The following is a 24,140-nucleotide window of genomic DNA, read 5'->3' on the forward strand; positions in this document are numbered from 1 at the left end:
ATCTTTGCAAGTCTGTGATACTGCCAGTAGAGCTAGATCATCCCCTGAGGTTTGTGGCAAGCCAGTAAGCCTGTGAATTCTCTTTTTTCTTTTTTTTTTTTTTTTTTTCTTTTTTTTTTTTTTTTTTTTTTTTGTCAGAATGAAAAGCTTTCATGCTTTTCACAGTCTTTCACTTTTGGTGTAGTGACATTTCTGTAATGTTTTACTGATCTACTCTTAATTTCTGCATGGTGTTTCTGAGAAGATAGATATCCCTGTGGATGAACAGATCTTTCTTTCTTTTGGTTTAACTGGTCAAAGATGAGCACTAATCTTGAATTTTCAATTTATTTTTTAGTTAAACAAAACATCTTTGTTTCAGGATGTAGAAGACATCATGCACTTCTACAGAGCAGGTGAAAGTCCCATGTATGCTTAGGAGAGGTGGGTGATATCTGAGAACAGCAGAAGCTATCACTCCTTGTAGGTACTGACCAAAAAATCTGAATTTGTGACAAGTTGGATGCTGAGTAAGTTTTCATTAGTGTTTTATGAAACTCTCCATTCTCTTCCTGGAAAAAATGGATCTCTGCCATAGGATCTGCCAGTTTATTTTTATTGAATTTTACATTCTGGGGCAGCTTGCATCTCTGTACCTGACATGTATGGGAAAGCACATCCATTTAACTTCTATAAGAACTTCAGCACAGGATTAAAAGTTGTTCAGTGTGTGATGTGTTTGGTGTTTGATGTTCAAAGGTGAGTTGTCAGCCACCCCCACAGAGGTTCTCTTGAGTCCCAGAGTTAAATCTCTGCTACCCATGTACTGAAGAACAGTTTTGAATATTGAGGGAGATAGCTCTTCTTTGATATTGCTGCAAACTCCTGAGAGTGTGTTTGTAGAGAGAATAAGTGCATTTTTCCTTGCCTTCTTGGGCTTAATAAGAGTAATGAGGAGCAGATGTGACAGGTATTCAGCAGAGTGTATTTGAATTAATTTAATTACCTTCCTGGATTCAGACACAGTGGCATAATTGAACTGTGGCTCTCTGTACTGTTACACTTGGGCATGTTTCCAAAACTGGTGGGAGTTTTAGTGATCAGTAGCTGAAACCACAAAATGGAAATTCACTTCACAGTGTTTTAAATGGGTGCACAAAACTTTTTTCCTTTCAGTTATGTCACACTTCATAGACTCACACTTTTTTCTCTGCAGAAGGATGGGATGGCCAGTAGAGTTCAGCCTTCTTGACCTTTCAAGAACAGAGCCATGAGCCAATTCTACTTTGTCTAATGCATCCATCTGTCACAAGCAAGCACAAGAATTGTTTTGAGTATCAAAATTAATTGCTCTCTATGTTTTCTGTAACCCAGTAAAACAGTACTAAGGGGGGAAAATCCTAGTCCAAAATTCATAATACTTTGGAGAATTAGAGTGTTGGTTGACACCATTCCATTTCATAAGTTTAAACCAGAACTGCTATTTTAGTTCAATATTTAAAGCTTGTACACTCTTCACTTCCTCTTAAACACAGTGAGTTTTCTCTAATACAGTGAATTTTATGTAATATTATCCTTCACATCTGCTTGAGCTCAGGAAACTTGAGGTTTTGTACTTCAGTAAGGAAGAAAAATGTTTCAGGAGATGTGCAAGGTGATGCATAGCAAGGGGAAAGGGAAAAATTGATAAGAGTTTTATAACCTCTCTTGCTTTCTGAAGGGTTGGCATCATGGTCAGGTTTGCTGTCTCCTAATAGCTGTGTGCCATGGTGTTCCTGCCATGGCTGAATGGATGTACATGTGGGCTTGTTTTCAGCTGGGTTTTGGTGAATGTTTTTGTTGCTGTGTAAAGTTTCAATAATTGACTGCAGTAAAAGGCAATTGGTTTGTAGACTGTATTCTATATAGAATTGGAAGCAGGAAGAGTTTCGTTTTCCAATAAACAATTCTTCTATTTTATTTCAATAAAAGTTGAATCACTTTCTTTGAGTAAAATGCTTCAATTCCAGTGCTAAGGGCTTCTGAAAATTTTTCAGCAAGAGTTTATTAAGTCAGCATTTCTGAGAGACATCATGATTTCACTAATTCAGCATTTTCCCGTGGAGGACTACTCCATCAGAAATTTAAACCAGATTTGGTAGCTAGGAGCACAGACTGACACATTTCTTAGCTTTTTTCCCTAGCAGCTTCACAGGCATTTAAATAAAATTGCTCTTCCTTCTGTGAAGTTTGTGTTTCCTTTTGGGTTACAAACTGGCTTAATGAAAATGTCATTAGGTGTTGATGCTAGAGCATTCAAGGCACAAATTCAGGCATAAGGTTTTGTAATTCCTTCCACAGGCAAGTTGAAGAAAAGAATTCTCCATCTGCTGATATTGGCAAATGGATTTTAATATAGTTTTAAGATTTTGGATTTTGACTGTGATCCATTTATTTTAATAAATGGATTTTGACTGTGAGGTTGTTTGACCTTGTATCCATGTTTTTGAAATGGCTCAGCTTTAATAATCTGGATGTGTTTGTGGCTAAAGTGAATTAAAGCAAGAAAAAGTGAGTAAGGGCTAAAGGTCTGGATGTCAGAATGTCTTGGTCTTATCTGTTGACTTTCTAGGTAGTTTTACTGATCAGTTTTGGGAATTTCATTTTAAACAGAGTGAGAGATTTATATACTATAATATGATTCACCTCTATTAAAAAAAGGACAGGCACAAGTGGTGCTGTTGCAGCTTAAAGAGTAGAGACTTAGTAAATTATCATTTCTAAAACCCAAATATCAACAAGAAATATGCTTTTGTGCATTTTTGAAAAGCAAGTCCTTAGTGCATTGAGGTACAACAAGTACCTAAAAGCTCTTTAAGCTTTAGTGTAATGATCCATATAATGGGAAACATAAAGTTTACTTTAGCATTTATCCCTCTAGTGTTTTCAAACACAGGACCCAGTTCTGCCAACACTTTATGGATGTTTAAAGTTTAACAGATGAAGAGTCCCATATGTCTGTCACAGGAAAATAACAGAACATTGATTTGAAGGAGTCCTGGGCTAGGAAAAAATTCTTTCCAAGTTAAGTTGAAAGCACTTGTGCATACACCTGTATATGGAGATCAAGGTGGATTTAGGACTGCTATTTTTTTCCTGGGGGGGAAAAAAAGTTAAATACAAAAACCTCCTCCCACCATCACTGTGTTCTCTGCTCCAGCATCATAACATGATTACTTGATTTTAGTAATTTCTGAGATACAGTACCAGCAGAGAGAACTCAGTAACTGAGAAAAAAGGGGAATTTCTTAATGTAATATTTTCTGAGATAATGTGGGTTGTGAATATTGACGCCATGTGGTAGAAGGACTGCTTTGACTAAGTGCAGGGAATTTTATGTGGTAGATATAATCCCTGCATCACTAATTCATGAATGGCAGTGCTAAAGTGCAGCCTGGAGTATTTTAGGCAGGAGAAAGAGTTTTCTTTGATCCAGAAAGCAGAAATACAGAAAATGCAATTAATATTCTTTGAGTCTCACCTTTGATGCTACATGTTTCCATAAAAAGTCCTAAGAAAATGTCATTTATTCCTACGGTTTCTTACACTGGAACTGTTTCCCAGGGGTTGATAAGTGTGATTGTTGGTGCAGTGATAGGCTTGAGATTCCCTCTAAGTACTCCAGTGTTCCCTTCTCTCCATTCCCATTTGCAGATCTGCAGCATTTGGCAAAATATCAGAAACCTATAGAAGCCTCTAAAAATGTCAGTGTCTTTGGGGTTACTAGCACAAGTACCCAGTAAGAAAGTAGCTTATGCCACATTATTTCCCTGAAGTGCTTTTGTAGCACATTCTGAAGCACTGACCACACTTTGCTGCTGTCCTGTACCATCACATTGAATTCTTTCCTTCTGTCATTCAGAGCTCAGTCTGTGGCCTGCACTCTGCTGTTATTCCTGCCCATTTTCACCCTGTCTTTTGCCTCAGTCCTGCTACCTCCCATCTACCAGTTCTGTGCCATCCATCATTTTACCTTCCATACTTCAACAAGCTTTGCAGCCAAGCAGCTAAATTAATCTTTCTTTGCACCTTCCTCTTTCTAGTAATTCCTGTTGCTACCTATTAATGAGTTCTTAATGCATCCCTCTCTGTGTTTATTGCTGAATGTCTTCTTTCTGTTGTTTATCTGTATCTGATGTTTAAATTAGAACAAGGTAAAGACTTTGCCTTTTTGGTTTATGTACAAAGTGTGCTCAAAATGTTCACTATAATTTCTTGCATTAAAATATGTGTGCTCAAGGTGACTAAAGATACTGATGCTGAGAATCTTACTAAGGGGATAAATGAATGAGATCCTCTATTTAGTCTGGTGTTAAGTTTGTTTGTGCATTTTTATCATGCCTGTTTATCCTGGAATCAAATTTTAGGTGGTGCTGGTTTGTTTGGATAGATAAAAGAATGATTGGAAACAGTTACATTTTATCTGAAAGCTTTGACAGCTGTTTCCTGGTCCTAATTGAAGGAGCAGTTTGTATTCTTTGTGTTGTGCACTGTTGTCCTTAGTAAGTGAAGGTAAGTCATATTTAGACTATCTGAAGGTTGCTGGAATATTCTTCCCATTCACATATTAAAGTGTGTCACTCACTGAGTTGTTGATTTGTTGGATTTTTTTCTCTCTTCTGGTCTAATTTGAAGGACATGAGTAAAGGAAAAGTTAACTTTTATTTCTGTGTATTCTTGCAGACTTTTCCATCTAGAGATGCCTCTTTTCCATATAAAGCTCAGTTGCCATGTGTGGTGCCAGCCTCCACTTTCAGCAGCAGTGAGTACAGCACCGAATCTAAACTCCTAGATTATGTGCAAGAGCTGGACTCTTCCTTCCATCCAGTCTTATCATTCCCTTCAGGTGAGTAATGCCATGACTTAAAGAGTGCTTGTGCTTGTGACAGCTCTGCAGGTTGTGGAATAACTTGTCTTTTCAATGATTTTTAAGGCTTAGTTCACTTAACTTCACACTGTCAAAATACATGAGTTTAGACTAAATGAAAATCTTGCCTTGATCCTGACTTTTGAAGAACACACCTTGTAGGTTTCTCATACCAGCAGTGTGCTTACAGCCTGGAAAGACTGGTCATGAAAAAATGTGTGCTTGGGTGTTTCATGGTGTGTCTAATTGAGTCAGGGTCAGTCCTTTAGAGATGGTGCTTTTGCCAACACAATACCATGGTTGTGTTGTTTTCATAAGCAACTTTCTGTTCAGGCCCTTTGGTCTAGGTCTAAAAAGTTTTATTTATGTTTTTGAATTATTTTTATCATAGTCGGCCCTTTTGATTGTCTTGGAAGTTTTATGGTTTCTTGTCATCTGATCTTTTAGTCTTTTTGGACAGTAATGTAGAGAGAGTGTTGTCTGTGACTCAGCCCTGAAATTAGTGCAGGTGCAACTTTACAGAACTTGGGACTTCAAAATAACAGCCAAAATGCAGCAGAAGGGATTGAATTTTTGTGAGTTTTTTTTTGTTTTAGGAAAAACCCATTTCCAGATAGTTACTGACCAGTACAGAAATTATGCTGTTCTGGGGGGCTTCTTTGCCACAAAATAATTCTGAAGGTGAGGCTGGGACTTCCATGGAACTGCTTGAATCTTCAATCAAACCCACTGTCTTCCCAGAATGACAGTGTAGACACTGCAGCCCTGTATTAGGAAGTCAGGAATTAATTAAGGTTTGGTTTTGGAGAACTTGTCACTAGCCTGTAGAGAAGACCCAAGTGTGGACATGGAATGCAGAGGAAGCCTCAGCTCTGGCAGTTTGCATCCCATGCATGGGTTAAGGAGGAGATTATTGTAGGAGAAATGGAACACTCACTCCAAGAGTGCAACAGCAAACATTCCACTCAGCAGAACTCTGTTGTGGACAGAAAAAAACCTAAATCTTACTTCTTTTACACACACTATCACTTCCCCTGTGACTTTGGCAGCACAGCTGGACCCCAGGGGTTTAGACATCTGTTCAAGGGAGGTCTGTGCCCCTTGTGCTCATTCTTACCTCCCTGTTAAAGGAGACCGGGGTGTGCAGCAAGAACATTGAGCTTTTGTTTTCTCAGAAAAAGCTTTGTCATCATAAAAATCCTAAAAAGCTTTGGACTGTGCTGTGGCTACTATTGGACACTTTGCCAGGATGGAGGAGGAAAAAATGTTTTCAGCTTCATTCCAGTATCAAGAACATATTTCTTAAGGAATATTTGTTCTCTTTTCCAGAGCCCTGCTAATAATAGTTGAGGCAGGGAAGAAGTACTAGACCTGCCATCTCCTGTTCAGATGCAGTCCTCACATTTGGGAGAGGCTGGATTCATGCTTTATTTTGTGCACTTTCCTGTCTCTAGCTCCTCATGAAGACTAGTATATTTGACATTTTCTTTCATGTGAAAGAATTATTGTGAATAAATGCATGGTAGAAATTTTCCAAGTTGTAGCCTACCTCCTCATTTCATGTTTTCTTTGCAGCTCTCTTGGTTATCCCCTTTCAGAGCAATGGCTTCTCTTAAAATACTACTTGTGCTGTGCCCACATCTTTATATATAAAAATTGTCAGCAGAGTAAAAGAAAAGCATTTTGCATTCATTTTCTCTGTATGTTAAAAATACATTGTTTCATATTGGAACTCTGGGAGTTTGATATTTTATGTGTGTGTGTGCGTGTGTGCAAGAAGGGATTCAAATTCAAGATTCAACCTTGGTTTTTCATGTGGTTTGCTTTAAAGTTGAACCATAATTTGCAGAAAATCTAGTAAATACTGCAATGGGACTGGCTCACCATTGTGCTCTCTTTTGGAAGCATAATTGCCCTATGTCTAAGTTTCTTTCACTGTTTTCAAATTACCAATAATCTTGACTAAAGATATGTGAGTGCTTGCAGTATTGCTTTAACATAACAGCACCTCCTTCAACTTGCACCTTGATAACTGGAAAATTGTAGTTTGCATCTAAGAAATTTGGATTTCTTCTATTTCTGCCACTGTGGGTTGATTGAAAAAAGCACTCCTGCCCTTTCAATGAAGATACAGGAAAACATGATAAAAAATCTGGGTCACCCAGGTGGTTTCCCAGGTTAAAAAACAAAACAAACAAAACCAACAACAAACAAACAAAAAACACAAAAAAGACCCCAAAAAGACAAAACCAAAAGACCAACAAAATTGGAAAAATGTTTTGGTTCTCTTTTTACTTAAATGTTGTGACTAATACACTTTTCTGACCTTCTTGTTTAACTTGGAAGTAGAGTAGGAAACACAGCAAAAACCTTGGGGTGTTAAGATAAAGCAATCAAGTTAGATCCATATCAAATTGAAAAGAAAATTGTTCTTATTATTTAGCAAAGTGTGTTGAAAGTTTTTGTCCTGAAGGCACATGAGACTGACTGTACATAAATGTATGTAGGTTAATGCCCACCCTTGGGCCTGCCTACAGTGCTCCTCTCATTGCTAGCTGTCAAGCCTACTTTATACACTGACACTTTTTTTCTGTTAAATTTCCCTTCATTCTTGTATTTTTTTCCAGAAAGGCTTTTCAGAATGGTAGTTTTTTTTAAGCCTCCCTGCCTTACAACAGGGGATAGATTCCTTACCATTTAAAATGTTTTGCAGGCTAATTCTGCATCAGAACTCCTATCAGAAAATTAATTACATTGCCCTGCTGTAGACCTTTCCAGGGAGACAGAGAGGGAATTTACCTTGAGCATACCCATAGGCTCCCAGCAGTAACAAATTCCAAAAGCAATTATGACTTGTACCCAAAAGGCTGAACCAAAACCTCTTCACTTTACAGGAGAAGTGCACTGTGTGCTCTCTGCACTGCTGGGTTTTGTGCAGGAGCTGGTCAAGATTGAAGACCCCAGTCTTATTCTCACTCAATACTTCCAGTCTGTTTCAGTCCTTAGCAATATTGCTCACAGATTCTGTTGAATGTGATGGGTGAATCAGTGCTCTAGTTTTAATGCATAATTCATTGGCTCAGAGGTTGCCATCTTTCTAATGCAGACTCTGTTCCTTTGGATTTCTGTTTTTTTATTAGATATTCCTCTTCACATATACTTTGAAACATTATTAAGGAATAATGACATCAAAGGAGAACCTGCTGATACCTCATCTTTGGGAGGGGAGTTTAAAGTATCTGCTGACAATGGTATGTAAAGCAAAATGTTTTAGCATTTGCAAGGCTGTTTTTCACTCATTTGTCAGTATTTTATGCCATGAAGAGGTTCAGTTTATAAACTTGTCACAAAGCAGGTTATCAGAGAAGGTAACTAAATATGGTTTTAGGTGGAAGAGAAATCTCTCCTCAGAGCACAGAGTCAGGTTCTCCCTAATTGCACTGAGATGATCCCACCAGAGCTGTAGGAGGATACAAGTGGGGGGAGTTTGGACCAGATGCCTGACTGTAGTCCTGTTATTACTTGGATTTCTGTCAGAAGTTTAGGACTATTATAAATAGTTCAGCAGTTGAGATTTCCTGTAAATTGTACTGATGAAAAGTAATTTCTCAACTTGATACATGCTTTTTCTGTTACAGACTACAATGCACATGTATCTGTCAAACAGTGGAGCAGTGGCTGTTTATCTAATTCCAAATCTCAGTTGGTATTAGGGACACCTGACCACCTGTCAGAAGGAAGAAAGAAAAGGCATCTAAGTGAGACAGCAGTAGGTAAGAGAAAAATAGCACTGCAAGAGACTGCTACATATTCTAAAATATGTACTGTATGAATATCACTGGGCTCTGAGGATTAAAAGTTGTCTCCAACTACTCCAACTACTCCTACTGTTATGAAACTTGTGAAGAAACAGACTTAGAACCCCATGAAAATAATTTGCTATTTTAAAGCATAGTAATCATCTTTCTTCTTAAGTGTACATACAGAATGAGATAAGCTGCTGTATTTTATTTTTGGAGTACTCTTAAAGGAAACTGCTCAGCAGTTCAACTGTGTTCTTTTAATACTGAGTGTCATTCTTAGTACAAAAGGATTTTTTTAATAGTAGTCAATGAAACAAACATTGCAAAGTTATCTGTTACATCATGTGCCCAATGAAACATTTACTATTCCTGGCATTTTTGTCCACTGTATTTCATTTGTTGTGTACTGTCATTTGTGGTTCTGGATCCCTTCCAGACTTTTTAAGAGGACCTGTGAATAGCCAGTTCTTACTGTGTTTTTACCCTTGTTACTGTTCTATTTTAATCCACTGAATCTCTACTTCAGCAGTTGATAAGTTAATAGGAAGTGCTCTAAAAGTTCTGTAGAATAATGTGATACAAAATTTAGCATACCACTGTAAAGATAAATGGCATTTTACCTCTCCAGGCTGTTAGAATGTAAAGCCTAAGATTCTGTTACAGATTCATTTATGTAACTTTTGAAAAACCTTTGGCAAAATTCTTCACAAGACATTTGAAGAAAGTAAATCACTGAGCAAAAGCATATTAGTTTAAAATTTCCTTTAGGAAAGAATGAAAAGGAATAAATGATCAGTTAGCATTGTGGAAAAATTAACATTGTGGAAAAATTAAATTCAAACTGTAATCTTTCACTAGAGGTGGAGATACGGGAATTACTGCAGAGATGAATTAATAAAAAATTATGATCTAGGATTAAAACAAACCCCAAAACCCACAATCCACAACCCCAAAGCAAGACCACCCAATCAATTAGAAAGTTTTAGGAGAGAATAAAAGCTGTGTGGGAGCACACTGATAACTGCTTTGGATTTAGATGAGGGCTGTCCTTTGAGTCCTTCCCCTGGTGCTGTAACGCCTCCTCTTGCCCTCTGTGCTGTGTCCAGGGGGGTGCTGTGCCCTTTGACCACCAGTAATCCTGCTTCCCATTCCACCTACTCCACTTGCTGGTTCCCAAGAGGAGAATGCTGACACAGTGTTCCTCAGTTTCCCAAAGTGTAGTCAGGAACACTGAGATCAACAGCTGGAGTTACTTGGGTGCACTAAAAAGAGAGAAAACATCTTGCTATAAACCTTTTGAAGTTACCATTAGTCCTCTGACAATAGTATTTAGCTTTTTATAAATGGAACCAAAAAAGCAATCTTTTATCATGAGGATTATCCCAGTGCCAGTAAACTGTTCTGTGGTGCATTCATGAGTAGAGGCACAAGTTCTAGCTTATTAGTGCTATGGGTGTAGTACTACATATTTATTCCTAATTTGGGCTCTGTCTAGGAGAAATTATCCATGAGGAAGGTCAGCTTAATGAACAAGGCCAAAAATAAAAGCTGTGTGCCAGGGAGTTGCAGAGCTGCCTGGGAGATGGTAGTTCATTACCTTGACCCAGCCTGTGCAATACAGTCTTTAGGATCAGTCTTATCTCTTTTTCCATGTTGGAATATACTAATTCTTTTGTTCATTGGTATATTAAGTCTGAGATCTCCTTTCTTACTGGAAATGAGGTAGAAGGAAAGCAGAACAGGTGGGTTAATTGTGAATCCCTCTAAATGCTGCTTATACTGGGACTGAATGAGGGCAGTGAATGAGAAGAAACCACTATTGGTTTGGAGATCTGAACTGATTTTGTTTGTTACCCTTGCTGCCAGTTTTATCATTTAAAGAAGAAAACAGTCATTTAAAGAAGAATCATTTAAAGAAGAAATGGTCAGGGAGAGCTTGTGAGATGCACCCAAACTGCTGCTGAGGAACAGAGGGAATCTAAGTCAGATTGTAATTGCTCTGTGTGTAGTTTATGACAGCTCCTGAAAAAAAGAGTCAGGATTTGCCCATATGAAGCTGTTTCCATGAGAAGAAATCCGTCATAGAACAAGAGGGATGAGTTTTGTGGAACAACAATGACAGGATGAATAGCAAATGTTTATTTAGATAGCTTTTTTTAGTATCCAGTAAATTGTAAGTGGCTCAGTGTGGGCTTCTAGAAATGACTTTACTGTTACTGTGTGGAAAAATGTCTGCAGTCTAATAGCCAACAGGCAGTATGTCTTGTTTATTGCTGTTTTTTATGACAGGCGAAAGTAGCGCTCGGTTTGAGACGTTCTCCTTCCAACATGCAGAGCCTGAGTCCCACAGCAGTTTCACTCCCACAAGCAGTGTCAGTGCCATGGCCCGGCCCACTCACAGCTCTTCATCACAGGTAAACCCAAAATGTGGCACTGTCTCAACTGAAATATCAACAGAGAGCTGTGCAAATTAATAGTCCACAGCACGTGCCTTTTACATCTGATTTTGTGTCATGTGACAGTGCAGAGCATTTTTACAGTGAATTAAGTGGATTACTTAACTAATTTATTCCAGATTGAGTATGTGTACTTGTTTATAAAAGAGTTTTGCAGATCATATAACTGGAGTATAAATTTGATTTATTGGCATTGTGCCTTTTTTTTTCAAAATTTCATTAAATATGCAGTGATTTATGTTGCCAGTTTTACATTAGGGCACTTGTGACCTTTTTCTCTTGATGAAGCTATATAAAATGGCCTCATGGTACAAATAGAGTCCCAAAATTTGTTAGTTCTGTTTCCCTATTTACAAGCCTTTGTGCAGAAATACAGGCAAAGTCCCTGGTATATAATTTACTGAGGAGCAGCAGAACTCTGGCTCAGTGTACAGAAACACACTATTTTACTGAAATTAATGGAAAATTCACAACAATATTCAGGTTCAGGTCCCATGGTTTTGCTAAGCCTAGTGGTATACTGGTGCTCTGAGAGTTGTCATGTTTTAATGCAGAGTTGAGTTTAAATGTGCATCCCACACAGTTTACACAACACACACTCCTTTATTCAAGGAACACATAAGTGAGCACTGTTTCCATTAAAGTTCAGGCTTTCTCCTTGTGAAGTTCTAATGTTTATCTGCTAAAATGTATTTCCTGTGATTTGAGCTGATCCTCTTGTGTTGATTTTATTATTCAGCATAACTCCAGGAGGAGGTTGAGAAGTGAGAGCTCCTATGATATAGACAACATTGTTATTCCCATGTCACTGGTGGCACCCTCAAAGCTGGAGAAACTACAGTACAAAGAAATCCTTACTCCAAGGTTTGTTCACAACCTCTTGAATTGCAAAGACATGAAAATGAACATGAGAACATTAACCAAGAATATAATTTACATGGAATTAGAAAATGTTATGGTATTAAAGATGATCTTTTCATGCACTTGGCTTTTTATGTGTGCATTTCAGTTCAAGTGACCAAAGCTGTAGGAAGACTGGACAGCTGATAGCACATGAGAAATAGTAAACTATTTTCTGTGAATTAACAGTAATGGATTTAGCATTTTTCTTAATTTAGCCATTCTGATACAGTAGAATAGGCTTATTTCTTTCCATGCAGTGTAGGCCTACAATCCATGATTCTAGAGATCTTTTTCTCCTTTGTTTTAGAAAGAGAACATCTTTAGATTTCAAAACCAGTGTAATTAATCTCCTCACTTCAGTGTCTTAGTAGCACATTGCCTGAAGGGCTAAAGGTATTTGATCTGTACTTTAAATCCATAATATGCATTTGCTTTTTTATTGTCTTTTAAGTTGAAAAATATTATTAAAACTGTATTGGATATCTTAAACACTCTGTTAGGAAAATGAAAGGTTAGCTATTTTGATGGGAAAGGAAAATATAAATTTCAGCACCTTAAACTTAATTTGATTTTCCTTGTCTTATTGTAGCTGGAGAGTTGTTGAACTTCAACCTTTAGAAAAATCTCAAACAGATGAAGAAGAGGTAGGCTGTATTTTCATTAAACCCCTAGGTTTATTTAAAGTAGATACAATATATAATTGGTGTAATTGGTACATACTTTCTGATAACACTTGAATTGTGAAAATGTGTCTTGTCCCTACAGTGGAAGATAGAAATGGAAGTGTACCATTAATTTTCCTTGTTCATTGTTTGTGTGGCTCTTCTGCCCCTTGCTGCTGCACAGTCAGTGCTCCTGAAGGGTCCCTTGGGTCAGGCTCTGCCCCCCCTGCTCCTGAGCACTGTGATGCTGCCTGTCCCACTGTGACTGTCCCCTGGGGCCACCAGTGCTGTCCCTCCCTCTCATCCTTTCCTTCCAAGGCCACTTCCCATGGCATTTGCTCTTTGGTATTCAGCAATCTTGCCTGTGGGTCCAGCAAGTTTTCTTTTTAGTGTTTGTTTTCCTGCAAGCCTCTTGTTGGGAACAAACTTTTCTGCATTGTCAGGGACAACATAACCTTCATCATTTCCTGCCTGCCTGTTGAGCTAAGTTTGCACATCATGGGCTGGTTGTTGCTTCCTCCAGACATAAAAATCTACCTTTTTCTTCAGGGAATGTCCATGAACTTTGCAGCTGGGGGTCCCTTTCTCTCCTAATCAGGGGTTTGAGGCATTTCCTAACCTTGGGGTGAATGTGCCAGCAAGTCTGGTCTCTAGGCTGATTTTCTGTCCTTCCAATCTTTTTGTGGCTTCTTTTCCAGAAACCTGTCAGTTTTGCTGTCTTTTGGACATCTTTAATCTCCCTCCAGTCTCTGCCACTGTCACCAATTGTAACTGTAGGACTTGTGTTCCTGCCTTTATCCACAATATCTGTTCTTGAGCTATTTGAGAGAATCTCTACAGCTGAGGTTTAGTTGCTGTAGCAGTAGAAAAAGATGGCATTTAGGTAGCAGTGCAGAAGGTTACATTAAACTCAGTAAACAAATCATTATGTCACTCCCCTGGGGTAGAAAATATGCTCTCCACAAAGGCACAACTTCCTCAGAAGTTTATAGATCTGTAACTACCTGCTCTATAACCCTTCCTTTAGGAGAACATCATGGTCTCAACTCCTTACCTGGTGCAGTTGCACTTATCTGGCAGGATACTCTTGGGTTAGAAGGAATAGAAAAGCTTACTCTGTGTCTGCCTTTTCCAATGAGCAATTGAGAAATTCCTGTGAAGTCTGTGGTCAAATTGATGTCACTTCCACCCACTGACTCTGGGTTAGTACCCTTCCAGCTAGCAGGAAATATGCCTGTCCTTCCTTTGTACCAAGAAGGTCAAATTCCACACACAGGAGAACTCTCCTGCAAGGATATTTAATTAAACCATTTGGAGAAAAACTAATAAAGGCAGCAAGGGCACTCTGTCCCTTGAGCATCCACTGTTCATTGCTGTCTTCAGCCTGGTGTCTCAGGACAGTGAAGAATTTCACAGTGATTTGCATTCAGGGCTTCAAGGAGCTTGCATGGAATCAGTGGATTTCTTGTTTGGATTTCAGATTCCATAAAGATGACTTATCTTGTGCTTTTAGTGTATTTTGCTGAAGGGACTTCAAGGTTTCTCTCAGAAGCTCATGGGCTAATGTCTGAATTAGTAGCCCACCCAGTACTCTGGTGCTTGGCATGACTCTCAATCCTGTATGATTCATCTTCTGGCCAGGAAATAGCCTGAGTTAACAATGCAGCAGCTTTGCCTCCTGCTGTGGCCACTGCTTCTGTATCATCTGTCAGCCACTGGCTGGAATGAGGGGGAGAGATGTCAGACAGAGAAAAGTACTAATGGTCTTGTTTGTGTAAATCCTCGTTCGCCAATTCCCCCCTTTCTGTTGGGATCATGTTAATTATAATTAGTTTGGATGTTTTTCAGAGTACTGAGAAAAGGTGATTGATCATAATTCTTCAACTTCTCTAGTGTTGAGCTGAGGTACATTTGCTACTGAGTAAGCTTGTAAAAAGACATGAGGAGACAGCACCATTACCTGCACTCATGCTCTGACACTCCTGAAATATTCCTCCATGTGCTCAAGTCAAGGCAAGCTTCAGCAGGCCATTCACATAACACAAGGGAAGGCAAATACTTCCTGCTTTTACATAAAATGCTCTTTTCCTCCATTTCACTGCATTTCAGAGCCTGTGGTGGTGTTGGAAATTATTTAATTTTTTTTTTTTGTGGTACTACATAATGGTTTCTTTACTTCTCTATCTTCAGCATAGCTAAATTTGAAACTTCAGAGTTGTCCTTGTGTGGAGCAGTAGTCAGATTTCTGCCACTGGATAACTTTTCTCCATCTTCATTGTCTTTGTTGTCTTAATCTTTGTCTTCTTCATTTATGCAACAGCCCATATCCATGCAATAAATCTGCATCCAACATTTACTAAGTTACAGATAAATGTGAGGTCCCCAGTTTGTCATGCCCCATGTGAGCCACACTGCCAAGGATGGGAACTGAGCAGTTTCTGGGAATCAGGCCTATTCATTGTGCCTTTGAGAACAAAAGCTTACCTTTTATGGCTGCTTTTTTGTTTCTGGACATTTTGCCTTATAAGAACAACATTGGCAATGCAAAAGTTAATCTGCTATCTATGTCTGCTCTATTACTTGCTCTAAAAATACTTTCTGGAAATAGAACATTTGAGTTTCCTGGTTTGCATGTTTGAATTTGCAGTGTTATTGCTTTAAGGCATGGGAGGGTGTGGCACAGGTTTTCCTGTTTTGTTTTGGTTTTAATTTGTTTTGTCCAGGTGAAAGCTTCTGGAAAGGCTCAGTTGCAACTTTCAAGTTTATTTCGCAGTTGTTTTAGTAATGAAAAATTCTTAGGAGTAATTCCTTGTGCAATTAGTTTTGCATAAGTGTTTTCATGGCCTATGACTCAGAGTTTCCTGTGGAGCCAAAGAGTGAAACACAAATTTTGTTGTTTTGAGAACCTTTCAGAAATATTCCTGGTGCTATTCCACATTATTGCAAAATTCATGGGGGAATCCAAAGCTTGGTTTTCTGTCAGTGAAATCATTAGACATGCCTCACAAACAGGCATTCCCCACAGCCTTTTCCCTCAACATCCCTGCCAGATCCATCCACTGAGGAATAACACTTCTTTTGTCCTTTTTCAGACTAACCTTAGTGAGGAAAAACCACCACATTTTTCCTGTTACAGAACTTTAAATTAATCTAAAGTTGTTGGAGGAAATGCTGGGAGTAGCAGAGGCTGTAGTGAACTAAGTAGAGACCTTTTATTCTGATGTCATGACATTTTTATCCATAGAACAGATAATAATTTTTAAATAAGAAAATGTACTGTTCAAAAGAATAGGGTGGAACTCTTTTTAAATAAAGAAGTGGTTAAATATGCTGTCACCAGCTGTGAAAAACAAACAAGGCTTATTTCTGTATTTTTCAAAACTCTTCACTTGGAGAGGAACATGGACTTTGATTTTTGAATGGAAACTTGTTAAAAATGAAATCTCTTCCTAGCATGAAAAGTTTTGGCAATTTGCTAAGAAAAGTATTTTCAAATTCCTAGTTTTTCTTTCTAAATTATCTTTTGTTTCCACTTCAAAAGAAATCTGAGCACAGAAAAACCCTGAATTTCCCCCAAGGGAATAACACTTTTGTAGTTAATAAAATTCTCACTTTCATGCTATACATCATTGACCTTGGAAAAGACAGAATGTGAACTGAGATGTAGCCCTGTTTGGATGTGCTCCAAGTGACAGAGCTGCTGAATTTCAGAGAGAGGAGGAAGCCCATTAAGTTCACTTGCATGAAAGGAAACCAGCAGCTAACAAAGTGGTTTGTGTTTAACATAAATAAATAAAAGCAATGAAGGAGCCTTCAGCAAGGAGTGATGAGATGAGCAAACTAAGCAGCCTGTTTGCCTGAAGCTTCCTGTTGAGTGCTGGGCTGAGGAAGACCTGGGCAGCCACAGTTCTGTGTCTGATTCCAATCAAAATGAAGCCTTTGGGATCACATGGATAGGTTGTGATTCTTTGCCATTGTACCCCTAATGGCTGTGAACCACCTCAGTGCTGAGAGACTTGATATGGAGATGGCTTCCACAGAAACACAGCAATGGAGCCCTGCCAGGGTCTCTATGGCACTGCTTGGCACTGCAGGGAGCACAGGGCATTTGCTTCTCTATTTTGTAGGCTCAGTCGGAAGATAAATGGTGGTACTTGTACAACACCACTGAGAATTTTGCTTTAGGAAAAAAAACAGGCAGTTTATTTTCATGACCTCCCCCAATTATTAGTATAATTGTTGTCTAGGACTGATTTGGCAGTGCAGCTTCACAACTCCTATGACCAGGAATTGTTGTTTCCAAGAATTTCTCAGCTTTTGAGTTGGGACTTGCTGGCATAAAATCCATGGCTGCAGCACTCAAATGCTGCTGCCAACCTCAGCTTTTTAGGTGAACTTTGAATGGTTTGGAGCACTTTGAAACAACAGTGAGCTGTACTGGAGGGATCCAGCCAAGAACTCCCCCTGCCATCAGGGGAGTGAGGGGGAGGAGCAGCAAAGTTCCTCAGCCAGCCCTGGCTATGGAACAAACTTCTGGTGTGCTGCCATCAGAGAAACACGGATGGTACTTTCACAGTGAAAGTGTGGGTGCAATCTTTTACTTAAAAATCTGTCTCTTGTTTTACTAGAGCAGGTAAAGTACTTGCATTAGGATTGGTTTAAGCTGCACTTGGGATCATGCAAACCACTGGGTAAGAAATAGGATCTTCAAAGCAGAAGCCATTTTCTGCTTGGTTTCACAGCAGGAATGTGGCACCTCAGGTTCACTGAGTTCCTCTCTGTGCAGTTATCAAAGTCCTTGGTGATCTCAAACCTATTTCTCAGTGCTTAAAGAGCACTGGACAAATCCTGCTGCCTCCTAGCTTCCTTCTAAAGCAGTCTCTGGAAACTGTCGGAATTTTTGCTTGTCTTTATTACGTACTTTTTTACACTGCCTTGATTTGCAAATGAATACTCATCCTCTAAATTTTCTGCCTATCGGCACAGAGAAAAATGTATTAGTTGCATGGCAGGGGTATAACTTCTATATCCATTCAGATCAACCATAGACCTGTAAAGAAATAAAGGTAAAATGACAGCATCCCATACACCAGAGCTCTCATAAAGTGAATGCGTGTAAATGTGCCTTTGTAGTGAAAGCATTTGTTTGCAGAATTCTGTCTAACACTGGTATGTATAATGCTGGCTGGTGTTGTTTGGGTGCTGCTGGCACTGAGAGCTCTCCTGTGCCTCCCCACAGGTAGAAGACCTGTCAGACAAAGCCTTTTCCCTGCGCCACACCAAGTTCGAGGAGCGGGAGCGCGCCAGGTGGTCGCTGTGGGAGCAGAGCCGCTGGCCCAGGAGGAACAGCAGGCAGGTGTATTGGCTTTGATCAGAGCCTTCCATTGAACCTGGTGGGGTTGTGGTACAGCAGTGCCAGAAATGCTGGCACAGCAGTTTGGAAATGAGGGCATTCATTAATTAACTCATCAGGGACAGTAGCAGGTATGTTGAACTTCGTGGGTGGTAAGGGAAAGCAGTGCTGAGGCATGCATACTTACAAATTGGGCATGTTAGTGACCTGGCATTACCAAACAAATCTCCCTCTCTGAACACAGAGCTCTGCTAGACTGTGCCACTCCCAGTTACTATGGCTTTAGGCACCCAGTGTATCATATGTCCTTCTTCACTCACCTGACTCAGATGAAACTCCACAGTGTTCAGAGATGTGTTTCTAAAGTGTCCTGGCTGTGCCAGGGGCCTTACACTTTGAACCATTCACACAATGACTTTCTTTCTCACAGGCTTGCCATCTGGTGCAGAACTCATCAGATTTAAATATAACCACTAAAAGTCTTGCACAAAGTAGTGGTGTGTATCAGAATAAACATTGTAAAGCTGCATCTGCAGTTTGGCCCTGAGAAAATAGTTCCCATAAATCACTTTACAGTCTGCCAGGGCAAAAAGCAGCCTATAAATGTTGGAATAACCTTTTCTGGTGTTTATCCTATGCTTGTGTCTACTCTTGTCTGAAAGTGAACCATGACACTAGGAATAAATAGTCAAAGATAGCTTTTTTAAATGCAGGATAAAAATATAGCTAAGCCATATTGAGGAACTCTATTTTAAGCAATTTTGAACATAAAACCTCCCAACTTCAAAAGTGTTCTGAAAAATAAAAAGTCCTACATGTACCTTAACTTTGAAACTGAACTCCTTGGTAAAATCTTAGTGCTGCTTAAATTCAGAAGTAAACTGCTCATTGACATGAGCAAGGTCAGGATTCCACCTGGCCTTTCAGATGCATGGCATTATTTTTTATCTGTTTTAAATTTCTATTAAAAGTGAGGTCAAAATTTTTAATCTTACTACATTTTTGATTGCTTTGCACTTGAGTCCAGAGCAGAAGTGGTAAGGGGGAGCCCAAGGACTTGTCCCTCAGGTTGCACTTGGCACAGTGCTGACCCCACGGGCTTCTGTGGGAGAGTGGAACAGCCTGTGGCTCACTGATTTCTTTTGTCCAAAACCACAGTTCTGGTGAGCATGTGGAGCAAGATACAGTCACTAGCTGTCTGCAGCCAGAGTGTGCCTGTCCCACCCATTTTATCCACTTAGTTCCCCCACACAGTGCTTTGCTTTGGCTCCAGCCAACAAGGTCAAGAACCACACCCGTTCTCCTCTGCTCTTTTGGTTTAAGCAAGCAGAATGGAGGTACCATGTATGGAGAAACTGAACACTTTGTGAAGAAAATGTGAACTGCTCATGGTAGTGTAAAAGGTCAGGGAGTAGCTCTTAAAACTCATTTTTAATTCTGCACTAGATCTTACAGCAAAAATGCTGATGCTCGACACAGCCAGGACGTGCTGCAGAAAGACCATTGCACTGCTGACCCTGCTCCTGAGCCAGCTTTGGAAACCCACAGCTCTGTGTGCTCAGGGATGGCACCACTCTGCAGGGACAGCCAGGAAGAGAAGGTGGGTGAGCTTCCAACAGCTTCCAGCTCTGATCAGTTCTGCAGTGACAACAGAAAACCTGAAGATATTCTCCTGTCTCACTGATCAGAATCTCAGGCTGTCACTGTATTTAATGTGCACTCAACATAGCACTCCTGTTTAGAACTACATTGCTGTGCTCTGTAAATTCACCCCAGATCTGTCAACAAGTTTCCTTGCTCAGTACACATGGCACATTTTCTGAGGCAAATATAGAAGGACTGGGTTTGGGCTGGGGTTTTTTTCATGGGTGTTGGCCAAGGTTCCAGACAGGCCTGGTCATTAGGGGGTCACGCATCCTGATGGTCTGGCACTGTGGAAAAGAGTTTCCTTGCCTGTTCAAGGGTAGGTCTATTATTACTTCAAACCCTTATGCAGCCAGCTTACATCTTGGTGCCTGGCAGTGTTGTATTCTTTATCTGAAGAGCCCAGCAAACACTGTAAAGAAAGACACTCGTTTGTTATTTGATAGCACATGATTCTGCACACAGTTAATCAGTTCAGACTCAACTGAAATCCCTTTTTATCCTCTATACTCTTTTTTTTCACCCTCACTCCTACTCTTCTGCTTCCTTTCAGTCTGGGCTGTGGGAACTTCGAGTTTTTCCACTAAATGATGAAGAGGTAGAAGCTTTACTGTGCCAAGATCAAGTAACGAATCAGACTGAAATGTCAAGTGCAACTTTCCCCAGCAACTCTTCCTGCACTCCAGGCACACCCACTGCTGTGCCAGACAATGGCTGTGCACCAAGAAAACAATCTACCCCAGAGTCAGAAGACTGCAAAAGCATTTGCCTGGGAAGCAACAGTACAAGGAAACAAAGGTGACAGGGAATAATGTGGTTCATTAAGAAAGCCAATTAAGGTGGAGAGAAGTGTAAGGTAAAATCTCTCATTCACACAGCATATGACAGCACAATTCAAAACCTTTATGTTAGCTGCGTGTAATATATTTTCTTTCTTGCTTTGTAACAGGCAGGATAAATCCCAAAGACAACACTTTCTTCTTCCTGAACCCCAAGAGAAAGTAATTATTTCAAGCTGGAAGTCTAATATTCCCAATGTCGGGAGTGGGCGCACATAAATTGCTGGCACCATTCACTTTCTGTTGTCATATTGCCACATTTGTCAATAATCATCCTTTTCTGTTTGTTTGTTTTCAAATGCATATCTGGTTCTAGTGGACTCTGGTGCAGCAGGAGATGCTGTCTACCTTATCCAACAACTTCAACTGAACACAGAAAAACTACTTGAAAATAGTGGGGATAAGCATTAGCCTCAGATTGTTCTCCTGTGTGGCATGACCATAGGGCAGAAACCTGTCTCTAACTGCACGTGTGAGGTCAGGGGAGGTGAGAACCAGCACTTCAAACCAGGGCATCTGGAAGCCTTGTCATGGCTTTCAGCAGTGCCAGGGCATGTTTCATGGTGAAATCCTCAAGCAATAAGGCAGAAGCAGCCACAGTATTGCCACAGTCAATGTATCTGACACAGGGGGAAGCAGGATCTCTGCTTCAAGCCTGTGGGGAGGGAGAGACAGGAGAGAGGGGTGGAACCAAATCAGTGACACAGCCCATGGAATGTTGTGGTTTGGATCATCTTATTTCCTTAGTCCTTCACTAGCTAATGAGGCTCATAATACTTTGCTTTAATATGTTAAAGTCTTGTTCCAATTTCTGTACAGTGCCTTTTAAGAGTCTCGTAAGTATGCCAACATTTGGTGACTAGCTGGAAAGGAAAAGGTGATGGATGTCTTGAAGAGCAATAAAAAAAAAGCCCCAAAGCTTTCCATTGTGATTCTGGATAGATTTCTCATTTCCCAATGCATGCACAGTGAGAAAACAAAGGCAAGTCGTTTAAACTTGCATCTGAATAGCATAGCTTGGAATGTATCTGCAATCCCAAGAGGTATTAACAAAGATTAAACATTGAATGTAGGTGTAATCCATCAACAGGCAGTTTTTCTGTGTAGGACAGTTGAAGGCAATTTAATAGGAGTCTCTGTTTTTTGTGCAGTTTTCTTCCATGTGTAATATCTGGAATGGCACTGGACAGATGACCCAGTTTTAGTGTCAATTTTTTTTTTTGGTCAAAATGACAGGAAATACACACTGGGCATATGAAAACAGTTCAGTAAAGTTTCAACACTACATCCTATTGCTACATTGTAGTTTATTGCACATTCTGATTATTTTTTTAAACACTTTTTTAACACTGGTTTGTCTTAAACTTGAATCTTGCCTCAATGTCTGATACAATAATCTTTGATGCAAGGTTGGTTTTTTAATTAAAAGTTATTTCTATATATGTTGTATATAGTCTGAATTTGATGGCTTTTTAGAAGTGAAGAAGTAGCAGCAATACTTCCTCTTGGCATAGAGCTCTGTTTGGCCTGCAGCTTGGCTGTGGTACTGAGGCTGCACTTACGCTGTGAGGCCAAGGCCCCCTCAGTGCCTCAGTACAAGGTGTGTGCTGCCCTCTCCCCGGCCCTGCATGTGCACCTGCTTCCAGGAAGAGCTTTCTCAAAGGTCAGTGTCTCAGATGTTTTGCAGGTCTTTTCCACACCCCCATCATCTACTCCTTAGGAAGCCTGATCTGACCAGCTCTCACCCAGCTTTGTTGTCAGGTATGGGATTTCTGTCTTGTCTGATCCCTGGGGCAGAGGGAGGAACTCCTGCACTTCAGGAGAGGGGACAGCCCAAGTAACCAGCCAGCCAGGCCAGCTGCCTTCCTTGTCCTGCAAGTGCTGCCAGAAGTGGAAATACAATCCAGTCTGTCGCAGGAGGGGTTTGCTTTACTGGAGGGTGGAAACACAAGCGTGTTAAAAGGAGGCCAAGGACCCCCTGTGTCAGAGGAGTGGGTTACCCCAATCTGGTTAGCCTGGGGACCTGCAGAGCATCCCTGCACTGCAGTTCAGGCCCCAGCTGCAGTGCCAGACCATTGTGTGCCTGCAGGCTCAGCCTGCTGTGGGCTAAAGCAGCTGCTGGTTCCTTGTCCACTGCAGAGTGGTCTGAGCAAGGGGAACCCTGTCAGCTGTGTCCCTTCTATGCTCTTGGCAGCCCTTGTGGGAACTTGCTATTGCTTCATCAGACAGCAATAAAAAGGCCAGTTAGAGAAAGGCCCAAGACAAAATAAATGTCTATTTGGTCATGACCCCAGTGCACTCACTGCAGAAACCTTTTCTCCAGCAGCTGCCTCAGGTGGCCAGGCCTGTGACAGCACAGTGTGGATGTGACAGCACACTGTGGCTGTTGGAGAACAGTGCCAGAGCTGCTCCTCCTCCCACAGTGAGCACAGGGCTCTGCTGGCAGCTGAGCAGGGTATGTGCATGTGGCAGGAACAGGCTGCATCTCCCCATCCCCTGCCCACCTCCAGCATCCCTCCAGGTGGGCAGTGCTGGGTGCATGTGGCAAGGGAGGTGCTTCTCCAGCAGCTGCAGACCTGGCCCTGCCTTCTCTGTCTCCACACCTGATTTTTCACCAGCCCTCTTTTCAGTACTGGCACAGGGTTTAAAAACTGGCTGAACTCAGCTTGGTTCCAGGAGCAGCCCTGTCCTTTCTCTTGTCCCTCTACTCCAAGCAGCTGCAATCAGCACTGGTAGGCTGCTCTAGTGCCTGCTGGGCTCCCAGCTCCAGGCAGGTCAGTGCTGCATGAATGCTGGTGTCATGAGGAAGCTGTACCTGCTGTGGCAGCAGGTTCAGGGCCAGGCTCATCCTTGAAGCCATAAAATATGCAGAATCCCCTGCTTGTTTTCATGCCTTTTCAAAGTTTTAAACAGAAAATAAAACCCCAGACAAAACCCAACCTCTCTTTGGCTGTTAAGCTGTGAAAACAGCTGTTAGTGCTGCTCCTACTGCTGTGGCTGAAGGTGCTACAGTGACTGTGAAAAAACAACTTAAAACCTAATGCAGCAAGGCCCTTCCACACATGAAAGTAGGTGTCTGCAGCTGCACAAAGCCATTTTCCATGTGCTTTATTTACCATGTCCAATTGAGGCATTTTTTTAACACCACTTATGTTCTGCTTCCTGCTGCTATGAGGGTTTAAAATGCTTCATCTCTGCATCCAGGATCTTAATGACATGTAAGTACAAATAAGAATTTTTAAACTCTATTAAAAATAAGCTCAGTGTGTGGCTCCTGCAGTGTTTTATCTCTCTCAGGGCTGTGGCTGTACCACCCTGTGCAGCACATGTGCAACCCCAGTGTGACTTGGCTCTGTCCAAGTTGTTTTCATCCTGTTTTTCAAAGCAGACAGACCTGTGCTGTCAGATCACTCTGGACCACTCTAGAGCACATGCCTGAGTACAACAGGCTGTGCTCTCCCTTACTGCTGAAACCTTATCAGAGGATTGCAACATCTCATGGGCCTGGGCTTTATTCAGGCCTGGGGAGACCCTGCAAGCAGCTCTCTGGGTTTTCAGGTCACACTCAGTTCCAGTCCTGGGACCCAAGGCTTGT

The 24,140-nt window shown here is 40.7% G+C and overlaps 1 protein-coding gene across 5 annotated transcripts in view; it reads left to right on the top strand.

Annotated features, from left to right (window-relative positions):
- Positions 1-21,994, top strand: part of KANSL1L (KAT8 regulatory NSL complex subunit 1 like) — a 60,982-nt gene extending 38,988 nt beyond the window's left edge. For 2 of the 5 annotated variants that reach the window (XM_059476225.1, XM_059476226.1), the window contains exons 7-15: positions 4,702-4,864; positions 8,026-8,136; positions 8,524-8,658; positions 10,978-11,102; positions 11,884-12,008; positions 12,637-12,691; positions 17,949-18,061; positions 19,509-19,662; positions 20,260-21,994. In XM_059476225.1, coding sequence (XP_059332208.1) covers positions 4,702-4,864; positions 8,026-8,136; positions 8,524-8,658; positions 10,978-11,102; positions 11,884-12,008; positions 12,637-12,691; positions 17,949-18,061; positions 19,509-19,662; positions 20,260-20,508 — 1,230 coding nt within the window. In that variant the 3' untranslated portion in view covers positions 20,509-21,994. Of the gene's footprint in view, positions 1-4,701; positions 4,865-8,025; positions 8,137-8,523; positions 8,659-10,977; positions 11,103-11,883; positions 12,009-12,636; positions 12,692-17,948; positions 18,194-19,508; positions 19,663-20,259 lie in introns of those variants that run through there. The other 3 variants (XR_009418792.1, XR_009418793.1, XR_009418794.1) reach the window with 3 other exon arrangements.
- Positions 21,995-24,140: the final 2,146 nt, after the last annotated feature.

This window comes from Ammospiza nelsoni, chromosome 7, assembly GCF_027579445.1.
Source record: "Ammospiza nelsoni isolate bAmmNel1 chromosome 7, bAmmNel1.pri, whole genome shotgun sequence".
Classification (NCBI taxonomy): domain Eukaryota; kingdom Metazoa; phylum Chordata; class Aves; order Passeriformes; family Passerellidae; genus Ammospiza; species Ammospiza nelsoni.